Source organism: Macrotis lagotis, chromosome 1 (assembly GCF_037893015.1).
Source record: "Macrotis lagotis isolate mMagLag1 chromosome 1, bilby.v1.9.chrom.fasta, whole genome shotgun sequence".
In the NCBI taxonomy this organism is placed as follows: Eukaryota; Metazoa; Chordata; class Mammalia; order Peramelemorphia; family Peramelidae; genus Macrotis; species Macrotis lagotis.
The window spans coordinates 228,467,679-228,480,583 of NC_133658.1; the positions used below are offsets into that span (position 1 = coordinate 228,467,679).

Sequence of the window (12,905 nt, forward strand, 5' to 3'; positions counted from 1 at the left end):
GGATAAAACAGTTCAAAAAGCTATTGAGGAGGGGCAGCTAGGTGGCATAGTGGATAAAGCACCGGTTTCAAATGTGATCTCAGACACTTAATAATTACCTAGCTGTGTGGCCTTGGACAAGCCACTTAACCCTGTTTGCCTTGCAAAAACCTAAAAAAAAGCTATTGAGGAGAAGAATGCTTTAAAAAGCAGAATTAGCCAGATGAAAAAAAAAAGAGGTAAGAAAGCTCTCTGAGGAAAACAAATCCTTCAGATCTAGAATGGAACTGAGGGAAGCTGTTGATTTTATGAGAAATCAAGACACAATACTTCAAAACCAAAAGAATGAAAAATTCAAAAAAAATGTGAAACATCTCGTTGAAAAAACAACTGATATGGAAAACAGATTCAGGAAAGATAATTTAAAAATTATTGGAATACCTGAAAGTCATGATCAGGAAAAGAACCTTGACATCATTTTCGAAGAATTACTACAGGAAAATTGACCTGATATCCTAGAAGCAGGGGGCAAAATAGAAACTGAGATAATCCACCAATCTCCCCAAGAAAGAGATCCAAAAAAGCAACCCCCAGGAATATTATAGCCAAGTTCCAGAATTCCCAAGTCAAAGAGAAAATATTACAAGCAGCCAGAAGGACACAATTCAAATATCATGGAGCTGCAGTCAGGATCACACAGGACATAGCAGCAACTACATTAAAAACTCATAGGGCTTGGAATATAATATTCCAGAAGGCAAAAGAGCTCAGAATGCAACCGAGAATCAACTACCCAGCAAAATTGAATGTCCTCTTCCAGGGGGAAAAAGATGGACTTTGAATGAACCAGGGGAATTTCAAATGTTCCTGTTGTAATGGCCAGAGCTGAATAGAAAGTTTGATCTTCAAATACAGGACTCAGGTGAAGCATAGAGAGTTTATACTCATATGAACCTTCTCATTTAATAGAAGGAGCTTTTATAGATGAAGCACAGGAGAGAGATGAATTTGAAAATATAATATAGTGTAAAATGGCTAAAAGGGAAATGTAATGGGAGAAAGAAAAAGGAGAGGTGGAATAGGCTAAGATATTTCATATAATAAGATTTTTTATTACAATGACCTATTGCAATGATATGGAAGAGGGGAGGCAAGGGGGAATGAGGGAACCTTCACTCTCATTAGAGGTGGCTAGGAAAGGAAACCTCAGTGGGGTATAGACATCTAGAGCAAGAAAGAGAGAAGGGGGACAGGGGGAAGGGGGGATGTGAGTGATGGAGGAGAGGATGGACTATGAAGGGAGAGTGGTCAGATATAACACATTTTCTTTTTTTTTTACTTCCTGCAAGGGACTGGGATTGTATGGCCTATCCAGGAGCATAGGGCTGGGTGGATGCTGGGTCTAAGGGATCTTATGTGGGCTCTGGGCCTCTTGGCACCAGGGCCAGGGATCTGTCTGCTGCACTACTCAGCTACCCTACAGCACATTTAAGAAGAGCAAAAGAGTGAAAGGAGAGAGAAAATATAGTATATGATAGTGGGGAAGTATGAGTGGAGGGGGTTGCGATCAGCAATGGCAACATTGGAAAAATATGGAAGTAGCTTTTGTGATGGACTTATGATAAAGAATGTGATCCACCTGCAACAGAGCTGGAGGTGTTGGAACACAGACTGAAGCACATTTTATTATTATTATTATTATTATTATTATTATTATTAAGGGGGGGTTGCAGGGCAAATGGGGCTGAGTGGCTTGCATGGGACTGCACAGCTGGGTGATTGTTGGGTGTCTGAAGCTAGATTTGGATCCGGGTGCTCCTGGTTCCAGGGCCAGTACTCTGTCTGCTGTACCACCTGGGTGCCCCTACTACTACTATTATTATTATTAATATTATTATTATTTTATTTTGGATCTTTTTTTTCTTTTTTTGGTTTTTTCAGGGCAATGGGGTTGGGGTGGTTTGCCCAGGGTGACACAGCTAGGTGATTGTTGGGTGTCTGGGGCCAGATTTGGGCTTGGGTGCTCCTGGCTCCAGGGCTGGTGCTCCATCCACTGCCCCACCTGGTGGCACCTATTATTATTATTGTTGTTGTTGTTGTTATTGTTGTTGTTATTATTTAATTTTAATTTTTTCTCTGTCTTTTATCGCTCATGTGGGTCTATATTTTGGTGGGGGAAGGGGTATTATGTTTGCTCTTAAACAAGAATATTTTAGTAATGTGTAAAAAAAATATCATTCATACAAAGATAAGAATAAATTAATTAATTAATTTTTAAAAAAGATGGAAGATCAAAGGTCTAGGATCCTAGGAAATATTCTGGACTGCAGGGGATCAGAAACCTAGGCAAAGAGTATGGGCACTGCACCGATAATAAGTGACAACTTCAATATCAGGTCATTACTTTGCATTAGTCAGAGAATGACTAGCTGGGTCTCTGGGGTTGATGTGTGCCAGTAATTAGGTAGACTTTTAAATGGGGAGAAAACAGTACTGAGGAAGGGAATCAGGTCTGAATTGGGAGAAGACAAAGAATAAATCAAGAAGGCATGCATCCAATAGCAAAGAGAAGATTCTTTAAACCCTAGCCTCATATCTATGTCTCTCTCTCTCTCTCTCTCTCTCTCTCTCTCTCTCTCTCTGTCTGTCTGTCTGTCTGTCTAAAATTCTTTTATTTTCTATTGGTTCCAGTATGTTCAAATTCAAAGGGTTATAACTATTTTTCCAGAGCAAGGATGCATGCAGGGCAAAGCAGATCAAAGGATCAACATATAGGGAATGGAGTGCCAGAGAATTGACATTTTGTCTGATTCTATCTGATCCCCCAAAGCATTAGTCTTCTTTGTATTGTCTCTTATTGCAGTCTTCATTTCTGGCTAGGTCCAGCAGGATATTGAGGGGGTCTGCCAAATCTCTCTCACTCAACCAGGGACTGAGAGAGTAGTCTCTGATCAGCCTGGTGAAAAAACTATCAACCTTGAGCAAGGGGATAAGGGATTGATTTTAGAACAATGACTCCATTTAAATCCTCCTCTGTTAACTTATTGAGGGATGAAAGTGGCCCTCTCTGTTCAAAGGATATGCCACCAGAGCATAAATTCTTTTTTAAAATAATTTTATTTATTTAATACAATGAAGTTAAGGTCACACAGCTAGGTAACTGTTAAGTGTCTGAAACTGGATTTGAACTCAGGTTCTCCTGACTCCAGGACCAGTATTCTATCCACTGCCCTACCTAGCTGTCCCCCCTCCCAGAACATAAATTCTTGAAGAACCAGTTACTAATCTGGAAAAGTTCATATGGATAGACTATATCTTATGTTTGTATATATACATATATGACACTAACATATGCAGATACATTTGTATTTGTAGTTATATAGTTTCACATATGTTGTTGTTCAGTCATTTCAGTTGTATCTGATTCTCATGACACCATCCAAGGTTTTACTGTCAAAGTTACTAGAGTGGTTTGCCATTTCTCATTTTATAGATGAGAAAATTAAGGCAAACAGAATTAAGTAACATGGCCAGGGTCATACAACTTCTAAGTATCTTAGACAGGATTTGAAGTCATAAATACGAATCTTCCTGACTTCATTGTGCCCCCTGGCCTTATTTTATTATAATCTTATAGTTCTTATACATATAACATAATATATATAAAAATTTGTGCCACCTAGCCACACTACATTATTGTTTTACATAGCTCTTATACATATAATATACCTAGCCACATTACATTGTTGTCTGAGAGAAATTAAGGGATTTGCCCAGGTTCACATGGCTAGGAATTGATGGCAGTACACCAGGATAGAACTCTGACCTTTCTAGTTCCAAAGATCCAGCTTAACTCAGTTAATCACCAAGTTGAATTCAGCAGGGGGCATATTGGAAAGAGAACTAGCCTAAAGTCAAAGGACCTGAATTTGAATCCCACCTCTTCCATTTCCTGGGTGACCTTGAGCAAATAATTTAATTATTGTGGGCCTATTTGTAAAATGATAGAGCAGGGCTAGATGGCACCTGTAGTCCCTTATATACCTGAAAGATTTTTTTTTTGCAGGAGTGGATGGGTACACCATCTTACAAACATCTACAATACTAAGGTTAAGGGGAGTTTTCATAACTGTCAAAGGAGAATATTACCAGCTATCTTAGAATATATACATTTTAATTTTCATTTGAAGAAAAGTGTTAAATAATCATGTCCTTAGACTCTCCTAATATGGGAAAATTAAACATAACTTCTCTGAAAGGAAAGAATCCATAGAATGTTGAGAAATTATGTCCTTCTAAGAGCACATAAATATTACTTTCATAGATATGTTTGTGTGTGTATGTCTATCTGTCTGTATACCAAGGAAGAATGGAGAGTAATTCTGTAAATCCTGGTGAGAACTTACCAAATTCACAAATAAAGGCAAACTCCTGAGTGCAGTTTTCCATTGCAGCCCATTCATAGTGGGAATTCTTCATAATGTAGCCACATCTGGCTAAGAAAGAAGGTGGCTGGTCATCATGCCAGTGACTATAGCTTATATTGGACATGTCCAACCAAACCATCCACCCTGTGATGGAAACATAATTGTCAGGACTTGGTTAAAGAGAAAAAAATGTAAGATATACATTAGAACTATTCATTCTTTTTTTTCTTTTTTAAATTTATTTTTCAGTGATCAAAAAACTATTTTCTCTCCTTTCCCCACCACTGCCCCCCAAAAAGAAAAACAAAACCTTTATCCTAAATATGTACAGTTAAACAAAACAAATTGCTATATTAGCCATGTCTAAGATATATCTCAGAGCTATTCGTTTTCAGAAACACAGTTTTTGACTCCATTCTACCCTTCCAAATTTATTACCCATTATTTCTCTTCACATATTTTTCCTTCTAGACAACTTTTCCTTCTAGACAACTGGTTTGTGTGTTGTTCAGAATAGGCAATATTCCATCTCCTGTCTCCTGCCTCTCCCTCCAACCCTTAGAGACCCCAAGCATCTCTTTCCCCAACTGCAGGTGGCCCTTCCATAGCTTTGTATTTATTCATACATATATATATTTGAAAATCAGATCCTGATTTTCATTCTTACTAGCTTTATGACTATGGACAGATCATAGGATCATAGATTTAGAGGTGAAAGTGACTTTAGAAGCCTTGTATATACAAATATATATATATATATATATATATGTATATATATATATATATATATATACATATATATATATATATACCTTACCAGGAACTTAGAGTCTACTGGAGAAAACAAGATATATATATATATATATATATATATACATATATTTTTATATGTATACATGTGTGTGTGTGTGTGTGTGTGGTGTGTGCAGGGCTTCTAGAGTCACTTTCAGCTCTACATCTATGATAATCAAGAATACTGGGCCTTTATAAAATTACTTTAAGATTTTCCTAATGCTTTATAGACAACTGATTTGAGCTGCACAACTGCCCTATGAGGAAGATGTGTTTATGAACCCTATTTTATAAATGAAGAATGAAGTTCAGTGACTTGCCCAGAGATACCCACCTAGTAAGTGTCTGAGGTGGGATTCTTTTTTTTTTTTTTTTTTTTTTTAGTTTTTGCAAAGCAGTGGGGTTAAGTGGTTTGCCCAAGGCCACATGGCTAGGTAATTATTAAGTGTCTGAGGCCAGATTTGAACTCAGGTACTCCTGACTCCAAGGCCAGTGTTCTATCCACTGTGCCACCTAGCCTCCCCCCCTGAGGTGGGATTCTAATCTACATCTTCCTACTCCAGTGACAACATTCTACTCACTCTACCACCCTGCCTCAGGAAGAGCTAGATTGAAATCCTGAATCTGTTATAAACTAATCTGACCTCAAACATTTACCAGCTTTGTGACTCTGGGCAAGTCACTTCACCTCTGTTTGTCTCAGGTTCCTCAACTGTAGAATGGAGATAATAATAGCACCTACATTCCCAGGATTGCTCTGAGGATCAAATGAAATTTTATTTATAAAACACTGGTGTGCCCCAGCATATAGCAAGCATTATATAAATGTTGGGGCAGCTAGATGGCACAGTGGATGAAGTGCTAGGCCTGGAGTCAAGAAGACTCTTTCTGAATTCAAATTTGGCCTCAGATACTTACTAGCTGGGTGACCCTGGATAAATCACCTAACCCTGTTTGTCTCAGTTTCTTCATCTGCAAAATGAACTGGAGAAGGAAATGGCAAAGTACTCTAGTATCTTTGCCAAGAAAACCCACATGAAGTCACAAAGAGTCTGACATGACTGGAAAAAAATTGACTGAACAAAAATATAAATGATGCTATTGTTTTTAATTTTTACTATTATTTGTATTATGATCTTTTAACAAATCATTTCCTCTGCTCTGAGTCTCAGTCTCTTCTGGAAACTAGGAGTAATGATATTTGGCACTAGCTGCTTGATAGGGTATTTTCAAGGAAAGCATTTCATAAAACAATCTAGAAATGACAAGTATTATGATTATTCCTGAACTTTGAGCCAGTGAACCTACTATGTTTCAACATCTTCTTTCAACTTAGCCCAACCCATTGCTTTCCAAAGCCCTGCCTTTCCCACAGACCAAAGTGTACCTACAAAACCTATGTGACTGGTTAGAAAGAGTTTACCTTTCCCCTTCTGTTCTAGTGAAACGGAAGCTGTACTTGAAACCTCAAGGAAACTAGGTTCAGGTCTTGATTTTCACATGGACAGATCATAGGATCAAAGTTTAAGAGCTGAAAGCGACTTTAGAAGCCATCCAATCCAGCTCCATCATTTTACAGATGAAGAAACTGAGACCCAGGGGAATAATTGACTTGCTTGGGGGGTCACATCACAAGATTCAAATGATAGACATTATTATTCTAACTGAACAGAGAGCATTGATATAAACCAGGAAATCATTTGGTCCTCTGTTCTATTCCTTCAAGTCACTGTGCCAAGCATAAGGGAGCCTGCCCTTTTCATTTATGTGGTTTTTAAAAGGTTTGTTGGTTTCTAAAGAGACAGCATTAGCATTATGGACCAGATAATGGTCCTGAGAAACCCTGACCTTGTTATTCCCAGCCCAAGCTGTGAAGCTGGAGTCTTAAAACTAGTAAATGGAGGAGCCAAAATGGAAGAACCCACAAACGCCAATTTTAAAGTCAAGCAGGCAGTTCATCTGTCAGCAGCATCTGTCAAGCTCTTATTATATATTTGGTACTATAATGTGATAGAAAAATAAACATGGATTCAGAGGTTCCCATCTCCTATCCATTAGCAAAATAAAGAATGTTCTTAATTAGATTAGCTAATTAAATTGTAGAATTGTAGAACATTTAGACATGAGGAAACTGGCTCCAAAGATGTGGAGAGAATTGATACACCCTGATTCTGCTCCTGACTCCAGGTAAAATGACAGGACTATGTTAGAGGACCTCTGAGGTTCCTTCCAACTCTATATCTGTGATCCTTCCTCTCCACCATGCTGCCCCTCCAAAGTATCTTGGAATCATACCATATGGCAGTGCACTGCCCAAAGATGGGAACAAGTGATCCCAATGAAATTCAGATTAGGAAGTAGAGATTTCACACCTCTCTTTCAGAACCTACCTTTTGTAGTTTCATTCCCAGCATAGTTCCAGGTAAGTCCTATCCACCACTCCCTTTCTTCGGGGATGTTTCTTTGCAGGAACTGTTGGGTTTCTGGACTGTTGATGAAGATAAGATGCCCCCCCTGCCTCTCACACCACTTCTGGGCACCAGCAAAAGAGTGCTTGTGTCCCACAAACTCATAGCATGAGTGATTAAAGACCACTTGGTTCTTGGAGCAGAGGATTCCTTTTTCTAGGGCTGCATCAATGGCCCTCAAATTCAGAGATAAAGAGAACAGAAAAGGGATAAGCAACCACATTTTAAGCTCTCCAGGGCTACCTCCACCCCAGTACACATAGTGGGTGTCCTCCTGTTGGGGCTTAGTCTGTTGCTTTTCAACTGTGTCTGATTCCATCAATCTCTCTTTCCCGACGTCACCTTATAATAGCAGCAGCCATTAGAGAAGTCCTATCTTTGTATAAAAGACACCCACTCTCAGTGTTCCCTAAACCACTTAACAATAGCTATTGTTTAAATGCCTATTTCTTATCAAACTAATTTGTGTATTACTCTTGGTGGAGAGCAGATCAAGTTGATATATGTTACCTGCTTTTTCAAATAATTGGAACATCTGCTAACTTGAGATAAACTTCTTTATTGTCAGATTTGAGCCAAGAGGGTCTAAAGTGTGTGAAAAGCTCCCAGAATCTGAAAATCCCATGATAAACAAGGAATATTAGGCAAATCAAAATTATTTGTGGGAATAGAAGTCCAATTACTGCTCCCCATCCCCTTCTATTGTCTCAGACTGATAGCTGTGCCCCATGATAACAGCTCTCTGTCCCAGATGGTCTGAATGACTGTATATCTAAGCTTCACCAGCCTTTGTGATACAAACCTTCCTGAATAAGACCATATTACAAAATGAGTCTGACTCTAACATAAAAATGGAAACATACTTCCTGTGTCCTTGAGATACTTAGACCTTTCTGACATTTTCTTTGAGTGAGATGATTTTTTAACATAGAATTTCCTTTTTGAATCTGCAGCTGACTTTCATTCAATGAATTCAACCTGATAAATATTTAAGTGCCTACTATATACAAAGCTTCATACTCATTGCTGAGGGAGATGCAAAGATGAATGAGATTTGACTCTTGTCTTGCATAAAGATTATAGTACATGTGAGAGTTCTCAAATATCTGTGTTGGTCTGGGAGTCAAAGACATACATGTTGTCTCAGAAACAAAACATATCAGTTACCAGAACTGGTGGATAATGGCCCATGATCCAATCAACCCTGGAACCAGACCAACTTAGGTTAATTGGCATCTTTTCTGTCTCACTTATTCTTGTACAGAGACAAATTGAAAACTGAGACCTTCAGAAATGAACTCAATTCTAGACATTTACAGCTACTCACCATGTTAAAAGATCCAGTAGCATGTTAAAAGATCAAGTAGCATTGTTTTAATAGAAAACAATTTAAGATAGAAATGAAGAGCAACACACACGGACAAAAATCAGTTACTGATCATATCTCTGGGGCTCAGAATCTCATTTCCCTTTCACCCAAGGTTCAAAGCTTTAGTCCTCCAAACTCATAATCCTCATAGGAAAAGTATTATCATACTCAGAGTGTGTTCCTAGATAATCTCAGTTTAAAAAGACACAGCAAGTCTGCGTCTAGTCAGTGATTTTACCTTCTTTCTGACCTGGATTGCCTCACACACTGTCTACTCATTACTTCTGGTGTGGAAGACATTCTTTTTCTTCTCACAGTTGGGATGTCCCATGTTCTTGCTCACTTTTGGATGGGAATATATATATATATATACATACACATATATATATATATATATTATAACAACAAAATCTATTTCGTTTTCACACACCTTCATCATTCTATATAGTCATGAGTGATATCCATTACTTCTCAATCTTTCTATAATTCTCCTCATCAATCTCCAAAACTATAGATACATAGACTATTAGGAAATGGAGGACTTAATTTCCTCATGCTCTGGATCCAACCATCTGTTCTAAGTTCACAAAATCCAGGAAAGGCATTAGAAATAATACCCATGATCTCTGAAATTCTGAAAAAGTATGGGAAACAAGCAAATTTGAATAAAGATGTTGACACAAGAAGGTAATTTGATCATGAGGTTATTACTGAGGCATGATGTTAATGAGACCTATCTCTAGAATATGGCTCTAGATATTCAAAAGAAGACTAGATAAAAGAGAAGGTGTAGCTCTGTATAACAAGAAAGTATAGGGAAGCTAGGTGGTGCAGTGAATAGAGCACTGGTCCTGGAGTCAGGAGTACCCGAGTTCAAATCCTGCCTCAGACCCTTAATAATTACCTAGCTGTGTGGCCTTGGGCAAGCCACTTAACCGCATTTACCTTGCAAAAACCTAAAAGAAAAAAAAATATTTGTGTGAGGAAATCCAGGAACCAGAGGGAGCATATTGGAGAGCATGTGAGTGAAGATGAATGGTGGGAGAAACAAAAATTGTTGTTGTCATCATCAGAGTAGACTAGATTACCTGGAGAGAATGTAACAATAAGTGAGGGGTTCAGAAAAGTGATTTAAAGCCTAGCACAGACACAAGATGCAGTAGTGCTTTGCATAAACCTCAGTCTTGGACCTTCTTCTATTCTCTCTCTTTGTTTCTGTCTCTGTTTCTCTCTAACTCTGTCTCTGTCTCTCTGTCTCTCTCATATTACTCTAAGAATTCATCAGCTCCATAGGTTTAATAATAATTTTGAAGCAGATAACTCCCAAATTATAATATTCAATCGAAATCTCTCTCCTGAGGCCTTTCTTACCTTTGCAATCTTCCTATATTTTTATCCCCTCCTCAAATTTTAGAAAGCAGTCAGACTGACCTGTTTGTGATTCCTCAGACAGGACATTCTACCTTTTTTAGTGCATTTGCACTGACTTCCCCCCCCCCCCATGTCTAGAATAGCATCCATTCTCACCTCTTCCTCTTAATTTTCATGGTTTCCTTCAATGCAACTCAAATCCCAACTTATTCAAGAGAACTTTTCCATTTTCCCTAGCTACTAGTGCTTTTTCTCTCTAAGATGATGTACTATCTACTCTGTGTACCTAGTTATTTCCTTACTAGATCCTCCCTTAGAAAGAGAGCTCTTTGAAGCCAGGGGCTGCTTTTTGCTTTTCTTTATATTCTCCTTGCTTAGCATCTTGCCTGATACATAAATTTATTAAGGTTTGTACACTTGACTAGGGTAAACAATATGCAGATAAATAACTATTTACACCCATATACAGTTATATACTATATTTTTATTTATATGTATCTTTAGCTGTATAAAAACAGGCAAAAACAACTGGTAAAATCAGAAACTGCCTCTTATAAGAGATGATGCCTTGAAGGAAGCAGGGAACTAAAAGGAAGAGGTGAAGAGGAACTGAGTGAACTTCAGGGATCTGGGACAGCCCATGCAAAAATGGGAAGATGGGAGATAGAATTCCTTTTCTGGCCAGCTGGGCCAAGGGTCAGGTCTGGCACCTGAACCAGTTCAGAGGGAAGAGCTGTTGTGAAGATATTGAGGTCTATTCCCCTAGTCCCAAGCCTGAGGGGTATTTTTTTTCCTAGAAATAAGACAAAATTGTTTTAAAACTGGACTAGTTGCTGTTTTCCAGACTTAACACACTACCTCTCTCCTCCTAGTTCCCACCACTCCCCTGTCTGGAATTCCCTCTTAATTCCTCCTCTAAACTTCTTTATGTGCCTGCCAACTCCTTTATGAAGACTTTCCTACACCTCCTAACTCTTAGGACCCTGTTTTTCTCTCCTTTATCCCCTTCTCTCTTGGATCCTATTTGTACTCTTTCCAATTAAATGAAAGTTCTCAGTGTAGGGACTATTTGGGGGGTGGTGGTATTGTTTTGTTTTTTACTTTTTATGCCCAATACCTAGGACAGGACCTAGCATTTACATAATCAATACCTAACTACGCATTTACTGAATTGAATTGAATTGCTAAGACTTTCACTACGTCCACAACTTCTTCAAACATCTGTCTCTCTACCCTCTGCACATTCTCCTTACCTCCATGATCCCACTTGTGAAACCATGAATCAGGATCAAATTAACTCAGTATCATCATTTTTAATTGGAGTCTCATAATTTATTCCTCTAGGGCCTCATCTCTAAATCCAAGTACCCCTCCCTGGTCACCACTCTCTTATATGTGCAGTTTTCCCCCACTAGAATGTAAGCTGCTTCAATTCAGGGACTAGATTGCAGATGCTCAATAAATGTTTGTTGAATTGACTTTCCTTTGGAAGACCAGTGATCCACTCTACCAATTTACTCTTTCCACAGGTTCAATTTGGAATAACTCGGTACCTTTTTAACTTGTGCAATTCCATGTTGTATCTTTCCCTATCTTTCCCATCTTCCACATGAGGAAGGTGGGTTTGATTCCCTGAATTGCCATAATGACTGATGATGAGGTGTTAATGGGATAACAAGGTGTTAACACTCTCTTAATTAGGATGATCCAACAGTACAAAAGGCATGGTTTCTAAGTACAGAAAATCAGGAATAGAGCCAGGAGAATGAAGGCTGCAACCCGAGATTTTCCACAAAGCTATCCTCTGGATCATAGTTATCTTTTAAAAAGCTCCAAGGATTACTGTAGTGATTGTTGGCTGAGTAGTAGACAGAACTACTACTCTGCTTTCCCGAACCCCCCTTTTTTGGGTAGAGTCTGATCAATGGGTACTGGTTCTGCTGCAGATGATGGTGGGCAGGGAACAAAGCATTAATTCCAGAGGCCCTTCCAGGACCTCCAAGACATGGCATCTCTTTTATCTCTCAAGCTAGATGTCTCCTGTTCCTTTGCTTGTGAGACATATGATCAGAATCTATTCCTGGCTATGCCTTCAGTCCTGGTCGTGACTTTCCAGATCTCTAGTGAGATGATGGGGATGATGGTTGTCCATTTTCAGATCATGACATCAAGGAAGTGGTGCTATAACAAGCATGTGAATTGGATTTGAGTGAGAGGGATACTCCAGTAGTCAGCTATGAATCAGGATGACTGGAAATAGCCTTGGATGAAGGACAATCAGGGTTAAATGACTTGCCTAAGGTCATACAGCTCATGTCTGAGGCCACATATGAACTCAGGTCCTCTTGATTTCAGGGCCAGCACTCTGCCCACTGGGCTGTTTAGCATCCCAATAAGATGGTAGTTATGAATGCACCCACCCAAGGCCTGGAAGAATTCCTTTTAAACTCTGGAGGTCTTCTAGAAGGACTATCTGGCTTTTAAAAAAATTTTCCTAAT

The 12,905-nt window shown here is 38.8% G+C and overlaps 1 protein-coding gene across 1 annotated transcript in view; it reads right to left on the reverse strand.

Annotated features, from left to right (window-relative positions):
* The window catches only part of LOC141504613 (polycystin-1-like protein 2), a 157,984-nt gene extending 153,439 nt beyond the window's left edge, over positions 1-4,545 (reverse strand). Inside the window, 1 exon segment of the mRNA XM_074209734.1 lies at positions 4,386-4,545. Coding sequence (XP_074065835.1) covers positions 4,386-4,545 — 160 coding nt within the window.
* Positions 4,546-12,905: the final 8,360 nt, after the last annotated feature.